Source organism: Nycticebus coucang, chromosome 5 (assembly GCF_027406575.1).
Source record: "Nycticebus coucang isolate mNycCou1 chromosome 5, mNycCou1.pri, whole genome shotgun sequence".
Lineage (NCBI taxonomy): Eukaryota > Metazoa > Chordata > Mammalia > Primates > Lorisidae > Nycticebus > Nycticebus coucang.
The window spans coordinates 54,607,102-54,626,298 of NC_069784.1; the positions used below are offsets into that span (position 1 = coordinate 54,607,102).

General features: G+C 39.7%; 1 protein-coding gene and 2 non-coding genes across 8 annotated transcripts in view; 1 reads left to right on the forward strand and 2 right to left on the reverse strand.

Moving 5' to 3' along the window:
• The window catches only part of ARNT (aryl hydrocarbon receptor nuclear translocator), an 82,883-nt gene that overhangs the window by 9,789 nt on the left and 53,897 nt on the right, over nt 1–19,197 (reverse strand). For all 6 annotated transcript variants that reach the window (XR_008380078.1, XM_053590710.1, XM_053590708.1 and 3 more), the window contains 6 exons: nt 18,431–18,496; nt 17,945–18,030; nt 15,658–15,734; nt 14,367–14,501; nt 12,070–12,144; nt 8,650–8,801 (listed from right to left, as the gene is read on the reverse strand). Coding sequence is in view for 5 of the 6 variants with exons in the window: in XM_053590710.1 (XP_053446685.1) it covers nt 8,650–8,801; nt 12,070–12,144; nt 14,367–14,501; nt 15,658–15,734; nt 17,945–18,030; nt 18,431–18,496 (591 nt within the window). In the remaining variant the exon portion in view is untranslated. The remainder of the gene's footprint in view (nt 1–8,649; nt 8,802–12,069; nt 12,145–14,366; nt 14,502–15,657; nt 15,735–17,944; nt 18,031–18,430; nt 18,497–19,197) is intronic.
• On the reverse strand, nt 4,273–4,376 carry LOC128587073 (small nucleolar RNA U13). Its single transcript, XR_008380495.1, has one exon. It is a non-coding gene; the product is annotated as a small nucleolar RNA U13 (small nucleolar RNA).
• On the forward strand, nt 16,862–16,996 carry LOC128587014 (small nucleolar RNA SNORA70). The gene has a single exon (XR_008380450.1). It is a non-coding gene; the product is annotated as a small nucleolar RNA SNORA70 (small nucleolar RNA).

Below are 19,197 nucleotides of genomic sequence, written 5' to 3' on the forward strand. Positions count from 1 at the left end.
ATACTATTGACAGCATGGTATAAATAGAAACTATGGGGCAGCGCCTGTGGTTCAGTGGGTAAGGCACCAGCCCCATATACCGAGGGTGGCGGGTTCAAAACCAACCCTGGCCAAACTGCAACAAAAAAATAGCTGGGTGTTGTGGCAGATGCCTGTAGTCCCAGCTACTCGGGAGACTGAAGCAAGAGAATTGCTTAAGCCCAGGAGTTGGAGGTTGCTGTGAGCTGTGACACCACAGCACTCTACCAAGGGCAATAAATTTGAGACTCTGTCTCTAAATAAAGAAAGAAAAACTATGTCCTACGGCATTGTTTGGGTTCTTATTCAGTATCTAGCTGTTGTGGATTGTATATATCACCATATATTGGGTTGGGCTTTTTGTATTTTTTTTTTGAGACAGAGTCTCACATGCTAGAGTGACATGGTGTCAATCTAGCTCACAGCAACATCAAACTCCTAGGAATAATCCTCCGACCTCAGCCTCCCTATTAGCTGGAACTACATTTGCCCACCATAAAGCCCAGCTAATTTTTCTTTCTAGTAGAGATGTGGTCTTGCTCTTGCTCAGGCTGGTTTCAAACTCCTGAGCTCAAGAGATCCTCCCACCCTGGCCTCTCAGAATGCTAGGATTACAGCTACTACACTCGGACATATGCTGTATTTTTTAAAATCACAGGTAAGAAACTGAAAATACATATCCTGAAACATTAACAAAGACTATGAAGTGTGAGAACTTTTTTACTTTCTCTCTATACTTTCCAATTTTTCTATACAGTATTTGTTAAAAAATAAAATACTAGGACAGGCATGGTGGCTCACACCTGTAATCCTACCACTCTGGGAGGTTAAAGTGAATCACTTGAGCTCAGGAGTTCAAGACTGCCTGAGAAAGAGTGAGACACGGTCTCTACTAAAAATAGAAAAATTAGCCACGCGTTGTGGCAGGTGCCTTTAGTCACAGCTACTCAGCAGGCTGAGGCAGGAAGATCGCTTGAGCCTAGGAGTTTGAGGTTGCTGTCAGCTAGACTGATGCAATGGTACTCTAGCTTGGAGGAAAAGAGTGAGACTGTATCAAAAAATAAGTAAATAAAATAAAATACTAAAACCTAATTAAAATTAATTTCAGTGAGAGAAAATTACACCTAACAGTAGAGAAAGCCATTAAGAACTTTACTTTAGTACTTAAAAGGACTTAAAAAAACTTTATTTATTTTCTTTTTGAGACAGAGTCTTACTATGTCACCCTCAGTAGAGTGCCTTAGCAAAATAGCTCACAGCAACCTCAAACTCTTGGGCTCAAGTGATTCTCTTGCTTCTGCCTCCCAAGTAGCTGGGATTATAGGAGCCTGCCACAATGTCCAGCTATTTTTTTTTTTGTTACAGTTGTCACTGTTGTTTAGCAGTGGTGGTTCGAACCCACCAGCCTGGGTGTATGTGGCCAGTGCCCTACCCACTGAACTACGGGCGCTGCCGTTGTTTAAATTTTTAAGTCCTGGGAGGTGCCCTTAGCTCAGTGGGTAGGGTGCTGGCCACATACACCAAGGCTGGCAGGTCTGAATCCAGCCCAGGCAGCTAAACAACGACAACTGCAACAACAACAACAAATAGCCAGGTATTGTGGAAGGTGCCTGTAGTCCCAGCTACTTGGGAGGCTGAAGCAAGAGAATCGCTTAATCCCAAAAGTTTGAGGTTGCTGGGCGGCACCTGTGGCTCAGTGGGTAGGGCACCAGCCTCATATACGGAGGGTAGCGGGTTCAAACCCAGCCCCAACCAAACTGCAACGAAAAAATAGCCAGGTATTATAGCGGGTACCTATAGTCCCAGCTACTCATGAGACCGAGGGAAGAGAATAGCCCAAACTCAGGAGTTGAAGGTTGTAAGCTGTGACGCCATGGCACCAAGGGTGATAAAGTGAGACTCTGTCTCTAAAAAAAAAAAAAAAAAAAAGTTTGAGGTTGCTGTGAGCTGTGACATTACAGCACTCTACCAAGGGCAACATAGTGAGATTCTGTCTTCAAAAAAAAAAATTTTTTTTTAATAAAATGGAAGCACAAAATTGCTGTATAATGAAATATAAAAATGCAAAAAGAAAAGACAAAACCAAAAAGCTATAATGATTATGACCATACAATTGAGACTTAATAAGGAGTTTCTATGGAATACTATTCAGCTATTAAAAAAAATGGAGACTTTACATCCTTCGTATTAACCTGGATGGAAGTGGAAGACATTATTCTTAGTAAAGCATCACAAGAATGGAGAAGCATGAATTCTATGCACTCAATTTTGATATGAGGACAATTAATGACAATTAAGGTCATGGGGGGGGAGGAAAAGCAGAGAGAGGGACTTTACCTAACAAATGCAATCAGTGTAACCTGTCTTATTGTACCCTCAATGAATCCCCAACAATAAAAAAAAAAATAATGAGTTTCTAACTCAATCCATTGCTATTCTAAATTAGCAAAAATTAAACATCATGAGTTCTTAAGACTGAATTGGACAATACTGTTATCATCAGGTATTATTCACATTCGCTAAGTATTCATAATCTGATCTTCAAGAGCTGGGTTCAAGACCAATTCTACAGAAACAGATTAAGTGGCAAAGAAGTAACCTGAAAATTGATGCCCACTTAGATGATTATAACAAAAAAGAGACAGCAGCAAATATTGACAAAGAGGATAGCCAAAAGTGGAAACAAGGCAATGTCCATAAAATGATAAACTGACAGACAAAATGTGGCACATATCTATGCAATGGAATATTATTTGGTCTTGAATAATGAAATATTATTTGGCAATTTTATTTTTTTTTGGAGACAGAGTCTGACTTTGTCGCCCTCAGTTGAGTGCTATGGCGTCAAAGCTCACAGCAACCTCAAACTCTTGTGCTCAAGCTATTCTCTTGCCTCAGCCTCCTAAGTAGCTGGGATTATAGGGGCCTGCCACAATGCCCGGCTATTTTTTTTTTTTTGTAGAGACAGAGTCTCACTGTACGGCCCTCGGGTAGAGTGCCGTGGCCTCACACAGCTCACAGCAACCTCTAACTCTTGGGCTTACGCGATTCTCTTGCCTCAGCCTCCCGAGCAGCTGGGACTACAGGCGCCCGCCACAACACCCGGCTATTTTTTTTTGTTGTTGCGGTTTGGCCAGGGCTGGGTTTGAACCCAGCACCCTCGGCATATGGGGCTGGCGCCCTACTCACTGAGCCACAGGTGCTGCCCATGCCCGGCTATTTTTAAGACAGAGGTCTCGCTCTGGCTCAGGCTGGTCTGGAACTAATTAACTCAGGCAATCTATCTGCTTTGGCCTCCCAAATGCTGGGATTACAGGCATGAACCATCATGCCTGGCCTATTTGGCTATTAAAAGAAATGAAGGGCGGTGCCTGTGGCTCCAAGGAGTAGGGCGCCAGCCCCATGTACTGGAGGTGGTGGGTTCAAACCCAGCCCTGGCCAAAAAAAAAACCTGCAAAAAAAATAAAAATAAAATAAATGAAGTGGCTGGGTGTGGGGCTCATGCCTATAATCCTAGCACTCTGGAAAGCCGAGGCAGGAGGATTTCTGGACGTTAGGAGGTCAAGACCAGCCTGAGCAAGAGCAAGACCCCATCTCTACTAAACAGAAAAATTAGCCAGGTGTGGTGGTGCATATCTGTAGTCCCAGCTCCTCTGGAGGCTGAGGCAGGAGGACTGCTTAAGCTGAGGAATTTGATGTTATAGTGAGAAATGATGATGCCACTACACTCTAGCCAGGGTGAGAGAGCAAGACTCTGTCTCAAAAAGAAAAACAAAAAACCAGTCCCCTAATACAATGCTACAACATGGATGACTCTTAAAAACATCATATAAATTATAAGAGGCCAGTCACAAAGGAACCATATGCTCTGTGATTCCATTTGTATGAAATGTCTAGAATAGGTGAATTTATAGACAGTAGATTAGTGGTTATATAGGAAAGAGGTAGGAGAATGAGGAATGACTACTAATGGATATAGGATTTCTTTTCTTTTCTTTTTTTTTTTTTTTTGAGACAGAGTTTTACTTTGCCACCCTCAGTAGAGTGCTGTGGCATCACAGCACAGAGCAACCTCAAACTCTTGGACTTAAGTGATTCTCTTGCCTCAGCCTCCCAAGCATCCGCCACAACACCTGGCTATTTTTTGTTGCAGTTGTCATTGTTGTTTAGCTGGCCTGGGCTGGGTTCGAACCTGCCAGCCTCAGAGTATATGGTCGGAGCCCTACCAACTGAGCTACGGGCATTGCCTTTTCACATCTAATGGGTAATGTGCCGATGTTATAACAAGATTTGTGGGAGGCACATCTCATGCATGTGAATGAAAACCTAATCATCATGCTTATGAACTACAAAAGGATCAACTCTAGCTAGTTTTTAAGAGATGGGGTCTTGACTCGGTGCCACAGAACAGTGGTTATGGCGCGAGTCACATACATTGAGGCTGGTGGGTTCAAACCTAGCCCTGACCCGCTAAACAACAATGACAACTGCAACAGAAAAAAACAGCCAGGCATTGTGGCAGGCGCCTGTAGACTCTGTCTCCAAAAAAAAAGAGTTTGTGGTTGCTGTGAGCAATGGCACTCTATCGAGGGCAGCAAAATGAGACCTTGAAAATGTTCTTAAATTAGATTGTGGTAATAGTTGCACAGCTGTGTGATATACTAAGAAAATGCTACACACTTTTTAAATGGGTAAACTGTGTAATAAATAAAATGTGTCACAATAAAACTTTTTATTTTTTATTTATTTATTTTTTTTGAGACAGAACCTCAAGCTGTTACCCTTGGTAGAGTGCCATGGCGTCACAGTTCACAGCAACCTCAAACTCTTGGGCTTAAGCAATTCTCTTGCCTCAGCCTCCCATGTAGCTGGACTACAGGTGCCTACCACAACGCCCGGCTATTTTTTTGTTGTGTTTGTCATTGTTGTTTTAGCTGACCCAGGCTGGGTTCGAACTGCAAGCCTCCGTGTATGTGGCCAGCACACTACCCACTGAGCTACAGGCACTGCCTCAATAAAACTTTTTAAAAAAGAAGCTGAGAGGGTGGCGCCTGTGGCTCAGTGAGTAGGGCGCCGGCCCCATATGCCGAGGGTGGCGGGTTCAAACCCAGCCCCGGCCAAACTGCAACAAAAAAATAGCCGGGTGTTGTGGTGGGCACCTGTAGTCCCAGCTGCTTGGGAGGCTGAGGCAAGAGAATCGCGTAAGCCCAAGAGTTAGAGGTTGCTGTGAGCCGTGTGACGTCATGGCACTCTACCTGAGGGCGGTACAGTGAGACTCTGTCTCTACAAAAAAAAAAAAAGAAGTTGAGAAAGCAAGCTCAAATAGAAAAGAATCAAAAAGAAACTAATGAAAAAGTGGGATGTAGCTATGCTCTAAGTAAACTATGGTCCATGGACCAAATCTGAACCCCTCCCTGTTTTTATAAAGATTTATTGGAACACAGCCATGTTCTTTCATTTCCTTTTTGTTGTTATGCTACTACAGAATTAAACAGCTGAAATGAAGACCATATGGCCCACAAAGCCTAAAATATTTATTATTAAATGTCTAGCCCTTGCTCTAAAAGTCTTGCTGTCAGACTACAGCAATAAACTGGCATACATAACAAAATCCTTTCTAGAAAGAATTGATACATAAAACTGCAACATAAACCCTTCCCTCCCAGGCCTACTTTCTGAACTACTATTTGTTAAACTCTCACTCAATCTTGATCAACTACCCAAATCCTGTTAAGTTGTTTAAAAAGAATAACTTTAAACTAATGGTGTTTAATGCTGGAAAAGAAGAGAAGGAGAGAGCCTGAACAAGGTAAACAGATTTGGCCCATGAGAAATACGAACACAGGAAAAGATTTGTGTGATACTATAAAACATAGCTGACCCTTGAACATGAGGGCTGGGGGATCAAACTCCAGCACAGACAAAAATCTGAGTATAACTTTTGACTCCCCCAAAACATAACTACTCATAACAAACTACGAGAATCCTTACTGAAAACATACAGTCTATTAATACCTTTTTTTGTATGTTATATGGAGTATATACTGTATTCTTGTAATAATGTGAGCTAACAGACAATGTCATTAAGAAAATCGTAAGTCAGGGCGGCGCCTGTGGCTCAAGGAGTAGGGCACCAGTCCCATATGCCGGAGGTGGCGGGTTCAAACCCAGCCCCGGCCAAAAACCACACACACACACACACACACATACACACACACACACAAATCATAAGTCTAAGATGACTATTGTGGAAGAAAAAATATAAGAAGAGATAATACATTTACAGTAGAAAATTTACTACTGTAACACTGTACTTTTGAATACCACTAAGTTTGCATCATCTGTAACTGAGATAAATGGTCTGTCTGGAATGGCGACCAACCACAGCTGTGCCCTCAGTCTATGGTACATATCAAGCAACTTTTCTTACAATGACATGACTTGTCTCTGCTTCTTGGAAACACTTTCAGCATCACCAGTGGCACTTCATATGGGTCCCATGGTGTTATTCGAAACGTATGGTATTGCAATAAACACACAAAAAATACAAAAGAACCTTGGGAGATCACTTTCTACTACCATATACAATTCACTGGAGAGAAGAACTCACACAGAGATTATTAGCATCACATGGCATTTTAAGTGGATACCTACAAGTTGAGCTCACTGCAATAGCAACAGGATGTGGCTTCAAAATTATTACAGCAGTACAAATATATATGTGTGTGTATACTATAGTTTTCAGTGATGATTTAATACAACTTTTTTTTGTTGTTTTAAGAGATGAGATCTCACTCTGTCACCCAAGACATCACCACACTGCAGACTTCAACTTTTCAGTTCTGAGCTCAAGTGATCTTCCTACCTCAGCTTCCAAATAGCTGGGTCTACATGCAGGTGCCCCCATGCCTGGCTGATTTTTTAATTTTTTGTACAGCCAGGGTCTCACTATGTTGCTCTGGCTCTAGTTTTAAACTCCTGGCCTCAAGCAATCCTCCCCCTCGCCTCCTCAAATGCTAGGATTACAGGTGTGAGCCACTTTGCCAGGCCTTGTAACTTTACCTTTTTTTTTTTTTTTTTCCTTTTTTGCAGTTTTTGGCTGGGGCTGGGTTTGAACCCGCCACCTCTGGCATATGGGTCCGGCGCCCTACTCCGTTGAGCCACTGGCGCTGCCCGCAACTTTACTTTTGTTTACAATTCTCTAGATCAGTGATTTTTGACTAATGTGCCATGATAGAATATAAGGTGTGCCAAGCAAATTTTTAAGATTAAATTATTTTCAAAAGAAGTTCAAAGCACAATAAGTATTTTTTTTTTAGTTTTTTTTTAAATCAACATAATTTAAGTGTGCTACAGAAGTTTAACTATGGTTCAAGTGTGCCATGAGATAAAAAAGGTTGAAAAATACTGCTCTAGACTAAGAATGGTGCCACATATGGCCTGTGTTTGTGTAAGTTTTCATAAATTTCAACTTTTTATAATAGATTTGTATATACTTTGTTATCAATGATAAAATAGGCTATAATTTATGTGTATTTTATGCATTCATGATATTCCTAACTTTTTAATTTTTTTGATACTATGCAGTTTGCAAGTTTTTTCAAATTGTTACAAACATCCAGAAAGTTTTTCAATACGTTTATTTTAAGAGGACCTGCGCAGTTCAAACCTGGGCTGTTCCAGGGTCAACCACACATATTTGGTCTTCATCCTATTTCCTGATTCCTAAAATCCTAGGAATCTTCAAAGTGATAAGTATCTTTTTATATGCTAATGAGTTGACTCAGGGCTGGCAGTCCATAGGTTTACTCTGAGGGACCCTATCCTTCTGGGCAAGCTGTAAAATTTGCCCACCCTCTATAGCCCCAATATAAAAGGGGTCTAGTAAACTTCCTCCCGGGTGTAGACACCACCTTTGCACTACCCAGGCAGATCGCCCTGAACATCTCTGTTCCAGTCTCTGGGCGCTGCCCTTACACCTTTCAGCCCCAAAACGTGGAGAGGCAAGAGGGGCTGATGGTTAAATCGATCAATGGCCAATGATTTAATCAATCATGCCTATGTAATGAAACTTCCATAAAAACCCAAAAGGACTGGGTCTGAGGAACTTCTGAATAGACAAACATGGGGAGATTCCTGGAGGGTGCCATACTTCGGAAGGACATGGAAGCTCTGGGCTCCTTCCTCCATACCTTGCCCTACCTATTTCTTCTTCCCATATTCAACAGTGTCCTTTGTAATTTGCTGTAAAGTAAACCTATAATAAATGTAAGTGTTTTACAGAGTTCTGTGAGACATTCAAACAAATTAACTGAACTCCAGGAGGAGGTCATAGGAATCCCAATTTATAGCCAATTGGTCAAAAGCACAGGTAAAACAATCTGGGGTTTGCAAATGGCATCAGAAGTGAGGGCAGTCTTACAGGACTGAGCCCTCAACCTGAGGAATGTGATACTATCTCCAGGTAGATAGCAAATTGAATTGAATTGAATTGAATGACACCCTGCTGCAAAAATGATTGCTTGCTTGGTATGTGAGTTATCTACATAAATATGGTACCAGAAGTATTTTGAGTTGTAAGACCAGAGAAAAAAACATTTTTTTTTTCTACTCAGCCTGTATAGTACATACTTCACATTGGTGTTGGTACAGATGATGTACTCAATTTCATCTGAGTAAGGGTTCTGGAAAGTAAAGGAGCTGGTCCTCATCCAGAGCCAGTCTCGATTCTTAGACCGGAACCGGAACATGACAGACAGCACCTGGCCTTTTAATTTCACCACCTGAAAAAGTTTTCATGCCATTAGTGAACTCATAAAAAATTTTCTTTGGAAAACTAAATAAAAATTTTCCCATTTCTACAACATTAAGACTCTTGTAGATAGGTTTAGTTGACATTTAACTCAATATTTTGAGTATCATGAAAAACACAGACATTGTAGAATTGTGTTCTTCGCAGAACTTGTTAAAACCCAGTATCCTTTAGTCTGTTTCATAAAGGATGCAATGCAAGTGGGTTTCAGTATTTTCAAGAAAATAGAACAGTAATGCTATATGAAGTTAACTAGATATAACTACATCTTTTAAAGAGGTTATTTAAAATATACTATTTTACTTGTGCAAGTTAAAAATAAGGCTCAGTGCCTGTAGCTCAGCAGCTAGGGCGCCAGCCATATACAATGGAGCTGGCAGGTTCGAATCCAGCCTGGGCCTGCCAAACAACAATGGCAATTACAACCAAAAAAATAACCAGGTGCTGTGGTGGGCACCTGTAGACCCTGCTACTTGGGAGGCTGAGGCAAGAGAATCGCTTAAGCCCAAGAGTTTGAGATTGCTATGAGATGTGATGCCACTCTACCCAGGGCAACAGCTTGAGATTCTGTCTCAAAAAAATAAATAAATAAAATTTATTTCCATTAAAAAACACACACACATACAAGGGAGTAAAAAATAAGAGACTAAATAAGGAGGAGGTATATATATTTATCTTGTTTCTTCCCATAATCCCAAGTTACCTGACCACTCTAGTCAGAGTCAAACAGGAATCACAATTACCAGGAGGGAAAAGACTGTTTCTCGTACACAGCTATGATTTAACAATAAAAAAATAAAATAAAATAAAATATTAAGATAATTAAAAAAAAAAAAGACTGTTTCTCCACTTCCCTTGGAAAGTCTATTAAAAATAGGTTGAGCTAGCTTTATAAGTCTATACCAGAAATTTGTTAAGTTTAATGACATTGACTATACCTTCCATACTGCTCTTTAATCCTAGCTTTTCCCCCTAAATCTGACAATTTCTGGCACCCATAGAGGTTTCTATAAATAAAACTAAGTTAGCTTTAGCCTTGCTTTGCTTTTTTGTTTTTGTTTTTTGCAGTTTTTGGCTGGGGCCAGGTTTGAACCCGCCACTTGCAGTATACGGGGCTAGTGCCCTACTCCTTTGAGCTACAGGCGCCACCCTGCTTTTGTTTTTTAAAAATAATTTTATGGCAGCACCTGTAACTCAGTGGGTAAGGGCGCCAGCCACATACACCAAGGTAGGCGAGTTTGAACCCAGCCCAGGCCTGCTAAATAACGACAACTATAACAAAAAAATAGCCAGGTGTTGTGGTGGGCACCTGTGGTTCTAGCTACTCAGGAGGCTGAGGCAAGAGAATCGCTTAAGGCTCAGTGCCTGTGGCTCAAGTGGCTAAGGCGCCAGCCACATACACCTGAGCTGGCAGGTTCGAATCCAGCCTAGGCCTGCCAAACAAAGATGGCTGGAACAAAAAAATAAAAAAAATAGCCAGGCATTCTGATGGGTGCCTATAATCCCAGCTACTTGGAAGGCAGAGGCAGGAGAATCACTTGAGTCCAGGAGTTGGAGGTTGCTGTGAGCTGTGATGCCACCACAGCACTCTACCCAAGGTGATAGCTTGAGGCTCTGTCTCAAAAAAAAAAGAGAATCGCTTAAGTTGAAGAGTTAGAGGTTGCTGTGAGCTGTGACACCACTGCACTCTACCAAGGGCAACATAGTGAGATTCTGTCTCAATACAATAAAATAATACATAAAAATAATTTTAGCACCTGTAGCTCAGCGGCTGAGGACACCAGCCACGTACACAGGAGCTGGTGGGTTCGAATCCAGCTCGGGCCTGCCAAACAACAGTGACAACTGCAACCAAAAAATAGCCGGGCGTTGTGGCAGGTGCCTGTAGTCCTAGCTACTTGGGAGGCTGAGGCAAGAGAATCGCTTAAGCCCAAGAGTTGGAAGTTGCTGTGAGCTGTGATGCCATAGCACTCTACCGAGGGCAACAAAGCAAGACTCTGTCTCAAAAATCATAATAATAATAATTTATTTTTTTTATTTTTTTATTTTTTTGTAGAGACAGAGTTTCACCTTATTGCCCTCGGTAGAATGCCATGGCGTCACACAGCTCACAGCAACCTCCAACTCCTGGGCTTAGGCGATTCTCCTGCCTCAGCCTCCCGAGTAGCTGGGACTACAGGCGCCCGCCACAACGCCCGGCTATTTTTTGGTTGCAGTTTGGCCGGGGCCGGGTTTGAACCCGCCACCCTCGGTATATGGGGCCGGCGCCCTGCTCACTGAGCCACAGGCGCCGCCCAATATAATAATTTTAGGTTATTTTCGTTTCTAGTCTCATGGAATAGAAAATCATCTTTTGACTCTCCTCTGAACAATTAAAAAAATAATAGCTGCTAATGTTTATTTGTAACTACTTGTTTCAATCTCTGGACTATATGCTAAATGTGCATTATCTTATTTAATCTTCCAAACAACCCTCTGAATTTAAGTGTGGTTATTATATCCATTATATTCATAAGCACACTACTGAGACTTAAAGAGGTTAACTTGTCTAGTACATGCATATAAAGTAAGAGCTGTTATCTAAGGCCAAGTCTATTATATTCACCAGATATTTTCAGGAGCTAGGGCCTGAAAATTATAATTAATAGCCATCTCAAACTAAGAATTTACTTTCACTTATCTATTAATAAACAGCTCAGTGACATGTACAATATTTTAAACACTTTAAAGATAGCTCTTTGGATACAGATAATTGAATGTAAGACAGTAAGTAGCCAAAGCCAAACAGAAATACCTTGGACATTATCTATAGTTTCAAAGTATTAGTCTTTTCTTTTTTATGAGACAGTGTCTCATTTAGTCACCCTGGGATAAAGTGCACTGTCATCATAGCTCACAGCAACCTCAAACTCTTGGGCTCCAGTGATCCTCTTCCCTCAGCCTCCTGAGTAGTTAGGACTACAGGCAGCTGCCACAATGCCTGGCTAGTTTTTCTATTTTTAATAGAGATGGGGTCTTGCTTTGCTCAGGCTGCTCTTAAACTTCTAAGCTCAGGTGATCCACCTACTTCAGCCTCCTAGAGTGCTAGGATTATAGGTGTGAGTTACAGGGCCCAGCCTCGTCCTTTTATATTCCTTAAAAATACAGGTTACGTACGAAACAACATATATGTTATATTCAGTTACTCAGTGATAAATACAATAAATATTTTTTAAAACCCCAACCAGGGGAAAAGTTACCTGTTGGAAGCTGTCTCTTAGAAGCTGTTGGTCTTCAGGATGACAGAATTCTACAATATTCTTTCCTAACAGTTCCTAGAAGGGAGAAAGAAAAGTAAAATATATACATTTATGGTGATCTAACTTTCCGGGTCAATCAGCTAAGAACCTGGATTTTCTTTCTTTTGTCTTTATTCTAAGATTATAATAGGTAAGTGGGAAGAAAAAAAAAAGACAAGAAATAAAAAAGAAAATGGAATCTACTAAAGATGAAATCTGCTAAGCGAATGGCTTCCATAACATTTTTCTTTTTTACATTTAACAAGTATTACATTTAACTTTTAATACATTTTAAACATTTAAATACATTAATAACTTTTAATACATTTAAAAGTATTTCTTTTATACATTTAACAAGTTTTACAGGTTCTAGACATAATTTACATTCATAATTTACCCTATTTAAGTGTACAAGTTGATTTTTATTAAATTTATACAGTTGTACAATCATTACCACAATTCAGTTGTAGAACATGTCCACTGCCATAAGAAGTTCCTGTGTACTCATCTGCAGTTTACCCCCGCTTCCCCCGCCTCCAGCCAACCACTGATCTTCTTTCTGCCTCTTTAGTTTTGTCTTTTCTAGGAATTTCATATAAATGGACTCATATAATATTTAGACTTTTGGATCTGGCTTCTTTCACTTAGCATAATACTTTTATTTTTTTCCAAGACAAGTTTTTTGGCCTGAGTAGAGTGCTGTGACTGTCATAGCTCACAGCAACCTGAAACTCTTGTGCTTAAGCAATCCCCTTCCTTCAGCCTCCTGAGTAGCTGGGACTACAGGCGTCCTCTACAATGTCAGGCTATTTTTACAGACAGGGTCTAACTCTTGCTCGGGTGATCTCAAATTCCTGAGCCCAAGCAATCCACCTGCTTCAGAGTGCTAGGATTATAGGCGTGAGCCACTGCACCCAGCCTAGCATAATACTTCTGGTTTATCTCTGTTATTGCATGTAGCAGTGGTTTACTCCTTTTTATTGCTCAACGGTATTCTAACATGAATATACCATAGTTTACTCATTCACAAAATGTTAATGGAGAAAACTATTTCTACTTTTTAGCTATTATGAATAATATAGCTGTGAACATCTGTGTAAAAATCTTTGTGTAAACGTTATGTTTTCATTTGTTTTGGGTAGAAACAAAGTAGAATTGGTAGGGTGTAAAGTAAAGAGAATATTTACCTTTTTAGGAAACTGCCAAAATGTGTTTGTGAAGTAGCTATACTATTTTATGTATCTTCCAACAATATACAAGGGTCCCAGCTTCTCCACATTTTCTCCAACACTTTTTGATTATAGTTATTCTAATAGGTATATATTATTATCTAATTGCAATTCTAATTGCCCTTTCCTAATGATAAAAAGATGTTGGGAAAAAAAAAAAAGATGTTGAGCATCTTTTTTTTTAAGACAGAGTCTCACTTTGTCCCCCTCAGTAGAGTGCCAGGGCATCACAGTTCACAGCAATTCGTGGGCTCAAGCAATCCCCTTCCAATTCGTGGGCTCAAGCAATCCCCTTCCTTCAGTTTTTCTATTTTTAGTAGACAGGGTCTTGCTCTTGTTCAGGCTACTGAGCATCTTTTCATGTGCCACTCATATTTCTTCTTTGGTAAATGTCAGATTTTGTACCTCTTTTTCACTGGCTGATTGTCTTAATGAGTTGTTTATAATCTTCTTGATAAAAATCCTTTTTCAGGTATGTGATCTACAAATATTCTCTCAGTTTGATCTTTTAACTTCCTTAATAATATCCTTTTAAGAGGACAAATTTTTATAAGAACTAAATCCAATTTACCAATTTTTTCTTTAATAAATCACACTTTTAGTGTCACATAAAAAATCTTTGGCTAACTCAAGATCACAGATATTTTCTCCTATAAGTTTATATATAATTTTAGCTCTTAAATATTTAGGGCTTTGAGTTGATTTTGTTATGGTGTAAGGCAAGCTCTAATTTCTGTTAATTCCCTTTTTTTTGCACATGGACATCCAATTGTTCCATCACCATTTGATAGACTTCTTTTCCCGTTTGAATTGCTCTTGTCATCTTTGCTAAAACTCAGCTGACAAATGTGAGAACAGGCTCTGTTCCAGCCTACTGATCTATACGTTTATCCATACATCAACAGCGCACTCTTTCTGGACTAGGGCTATGTTTTGGCTATCTTAGGAATTACTTGCTTACATAATCTCAATGTTGGCAAAGAAAAACAGGGGCTTAAGTATCATGAATATAACAGCACCAGCTCCTACCTGTGGCTGGTAGCCAACAGTTGCCACACAGCGGTGATCCACAAAAGTGAAGATCCCCTCAATGTTGTGCCGGGAGATAAACTCTGTTGGTTGGCAAATATTACTCATGTCTGTACAGTTGGGAGAACTAGTTACCTGAGAGTGAAGAGGTAAAAATGAAGTAAAATGATACTGTTCTTTACAGACGTATTTCCCATCTCTTCATGGTCTCTGTATAGATATGAGAGTTCTAATTTTAGGAATTTCTAAACATTCACATTTTATTCAGGAAGGAAAAAATGACAATGACAATCAGAAAGGACATAAAGTCTAGATCTGTTCCCACAAAGGTACTGTTTTATCGTTATTGTTATCATTATTAATTTTTAAGAGATAGGGTCTCATTCTGTAGCCCAAGCTAGAGTGTAGTGGCCTCATGACAGCTCACTGAAACCTCAAGCAAACTTCTGGACTCAAGCAAACTTCCTGCCTCAGCCTCCCAAGTAGCTAATAGTAAAGGCGCCCACCATCCTGTGACTGGGTAATTTTTTTAAATTAGTATTTCGTAGAGATGAGGTCTTATTATATTAGTCAGGCTAGCCTTGAACTTCTAGTCTCAAGCAATCCTCCTACTTCAATCTTTGAAAGCACTGGGATTACAGGTGTGAGCCACTGCACCTAGCACACACATATAATACTCTTTATCAACTTAGTAAAGTAAGAAAGAATGAATTCAACTCAAACCCATCTACTTTCATGTGGTTAGGCTGTACTTTTTATTTGGATTCATAAATTATTGTCCAAGTAGCCAAGAAACTTATCTATACTTATGAAAATAATCAAAATTAGGCACCCATAGCTCAATGGGTAGAGTGCCGGCCCCGTGCACCAGGGCTGGCGGGTTTGAACCTGGCCTCGGCCCGCTAAACAAAAAAAAAAAAAAAAGAAAAGAAAATAATCATTATAATTCCATTTCTCTATGGTTCATCATGTAATGATAAAATGAAAAGATCTCTCTCTTTTGTACAGGGGCAAAGAAAATAGGCTGGAAATAGAAAATCAGTATTGTAAAATTAACAATAAGAAAATAATAAGGGGAAAAGACCTTTCTCCTTCTATCATACTCTTCAACTTTTACTTAAATCTAAGAGTAGCAATGGTCACTATGCATGTCACATTCTTTCACATTTTTAGAGTTTTATGGACTTCTTCATTTGTATTCAAAAAGTAAAAGAAAATTAACATAAATGAATCCTGAAGATTTCTTCTAATTGAAAAAGGATACAGACAGGTGTGGAAAATTCACACTTGCCTGCAATCTGCCAATGGCTACTAAGCAAAACTTGCTCCCCTGGCCGGCCTCTGGGTCATCATCTGGGAGGGAAACACCTTCAGGAAGGTAAAGTTAAAAGGTTTAACAGGGATCTCAAATTCAAATGCCTTTAAAATCAGATAGGTAATGATTCAAAATACTTTTAGGTATTAAGAGGTTAGGTATAAGGCAATGATAAAAAGAAAGATAAACAATTACACAGAATTTACCATATATGCCATTCATTGTTTTAAGTATTTATATATATAATTTATGTATATACATACAATTTACATATATATGAATTTATATATTTTACACTTATTAATTATAATAAACTGGAAAGTACAAGTCTCACCCAAAGTATTCTTAAAAACTATGCAGGTAAAAACAAACATATTAAGGTAACCATTCTGCTACCAATATAATAGTCAGAAAACAGATGTTTGACCCACCCTATGACTTTAAGCAAACAACCAAAAATGAAATTATACCAAATACCAATAATTACTTATGTTCTCTGGAAAAGAGAAAAGCCAATTATTTTACATGGAAAACTGTACTTCCTCTCTACTCTTTGTATAGTTACCTTCTTTTTATCCAGAAAAAATAGCATTACTTTGGTAACTACACAGAAGTATGAGTACATCTATCTTAAATGTACGGTTTATATAGTATATAGAATAAAAAGTTCAAATGTCATTACTACAAATTTTTTAAACTTACATTAACTACCATTTACTGGGTGCCTGAAAGATGCCAGATAATGGGCTGGATGCCATCCTTAAGTTAAATCTAGTCCTCAAAATAGTCCTAGGAGATGTACTAGCTCCAAATTATAGATGGGAAAACTGAGGTTTATAAAAGTCAAGTAATTTACTCTGGGTTTTGCCACCAATAAATAACAATACCAGGAATCAAACCCAGGTTTTTCAATATCCAAAGTTTAATCTCTTTCCAAAATATGCCACCTTTCCTCTTTTTCTCTTAGTTTGTCTCTCCTGGACTCCCTGCCTCCACCAAATTCTTAGAAATACCTATACAAGCAGGGAGGCAGTAAATTTGCTAAGATTGAGAAACTCTTGATAAGCCAATTTAAAAAGATGGTCCCGGCATCCCAACCACCTTTCGCACATTCCTTGAATGATCTCAAGTTCTAATAAAGCTAATCTGCTCATGGCTTCATTTAAAAATCTTTGCAGACCTGTAGCTAATTAAAGCGACCATGCTCCTTCCTTCATGGGAGCCTGGTGTGCAATGGCTGCAAACAGCAGCTTCCTTGGTAGTCTATGCAGCCTGTCGCTTATATAGGGTGCTTTAAGGGACCTTGGAGACACTCCATTCCAATACATGTTCACGTGTTAGACTTTGTGCTGTCCCCAGTCTAGGCTCCAGAAAGGTATGCATGGTGCCTTTGGAAAGCCCCAGGGCACTGTGACCAGGGTTTACATGGCCAAGTCATCATGTCCATCTGCACCAAACTACAGAACAAAGAGCATGTAACTGAGGCCCTTGGCAAGGCCAAGTTTAAGTTCCCTAGCTGCCAGAAGATTTTACCAAGTTTAACTCAGATGAATAGAAAGACATGGCTGAGACATGGCTCATCCCAGATGGCTATGGGGTTATATACATTCCCAGTGGTGGCCTCCTAGACAAGTGGCAGGCCCTGCACTCATGAGGACTTAACAGTGTGCTGCCTGTCATTTGTACCTAACAATGATAAATCCTACTTCCTGTCCAAAAAAATATAAAAAATAAAAATCTTTGCAGAAAATATCCCCTTTAATAAGTTGTTAGAATTAAGCCATTTTCTCCCTCAAAAGTCTTGCTCCTACTTTAGAAAGCTTTCCCAAATTAACTGCATTCCACCCAATGTTTCTAACAACTGCTTAGAACACAGGTATTCCACATAAATTATGAAATTACATTTAAAAATTTAAATTTGCGGGTGGCGCCTGTGGCTCAAGGAGTAGGGCGCTGGTCCCATATGCCGGAGGTGGCGGGTTCAAACCCAGCCCCGGCCAAAAACCACAAAAAAAAAAAAAAAATTTAAATTTGCATTTATAGCCAATACTAAGTCATTTTCAAGTCTGAGTAATCCATCTCCACAACTGGAATATAATAAACTTTCAATAATGGAAAGGATGGAATCTGCTTTTTCTTTCCTATTTTCTTTCAGCAAAGTATATTTCACATACTAGGTAAATAATAAAATGTTAGCTAACTTTCATGAACTGTGTGAGGAGCCAACAACACCAAGGGAGAAACCACTACCCCACTTTCCTACCTGCTGGGGGCCAAGCTTTGATGTACCCTGTGCAATGGACTACCACGAAGTGAGGTTCCCCATCCTTCACAGAGCCGAGTCCATTCCTAGAAGAGTTACAGGAATCAGGAGAAAAATTCTACCTAGTAAAAACTTAAAGAGCAATGCTGGCTTAGCACCATTAACTATAAGTTCTTGGGTGTTTAGAAAACAGAATAGATTACTAGTGGCTGCACATTTCCCACCCAAAAGTGACCAACGTATTTTTTACTCTTATTAAAGTAAAGCAACTGAAAGACACTGCAGCAGAAGGAAAGTATATGGTGAAATAGTGGAACAACTTCCTTAAACAGGATGAGCAAGAGAAACTTCAGAAATTCAGGAAAATACTGCCAGAGAAAAAAGTAACCAGGTGATAAGGGATGAAGGAAGGACTCCAGTGAGTCAGGTAAAAAAGTGATGATTTTACTTGGCCATCCTTTTGGTTTTCACTGCTCAGGACCTCACCTGCATCTGTTCCTCACAAAACTCAGTCTATTCACAGAGACTGGGTCCACAGCACTACTGCCACACCTGTTTCAATGAACAAAACAAATCAAAAATAGTCAGTCTGCACTATCAAAGAACTTTCCACAGTAAGGCTCTGGATACAACTAGACACAGAAAACTGGTAATGCTCCTAACAAGGGAGGATAAAGGTAAATCAAGTTTGGTATTTCTCAAACTTTTACCTGTCATAGAATTTGACATAATAATGTTCTATATACTCTTTAAATGCAAAGATTCTCCACATCAGGAGCTGGCAAACTTTTTCTATTGAAGTACCAAATAGTATATATTTTCAGCTATGTGGGCCACATACCTCTGTTACAACTAGTCAACTCTGGGGTTATAATATGAAAGCAGCCACAGATCATACACAAACAAGTGGGCATGGCTATGTTCCAATAAAATTTTACTTACAAATGTAGGGCTGTGGGCTAGGCCTAGTGGCTCATGCCTATAATCCTAACATTCTTCAAGGCTGAGGCAGGTGGACTGCTTGAGCTCCAGAGTTCAAGACCAGCCTGTGCAAGAGTGAGACTCCATCTCTAAGGCAGGAGGATCACTTAAGCCCAAGAGTTTGAGGTTGCTGTGAGTTATGACACCATAGCACTCTACCCAGGGCAACAGTCTTGGGAAAAAAATCGGGTGGTGGCTTGCTTACTCCTGCCCTATATTAACCACAACCTTATCTAATTGCAACATTTCATTGTAATCTATCTTTCTCCTGC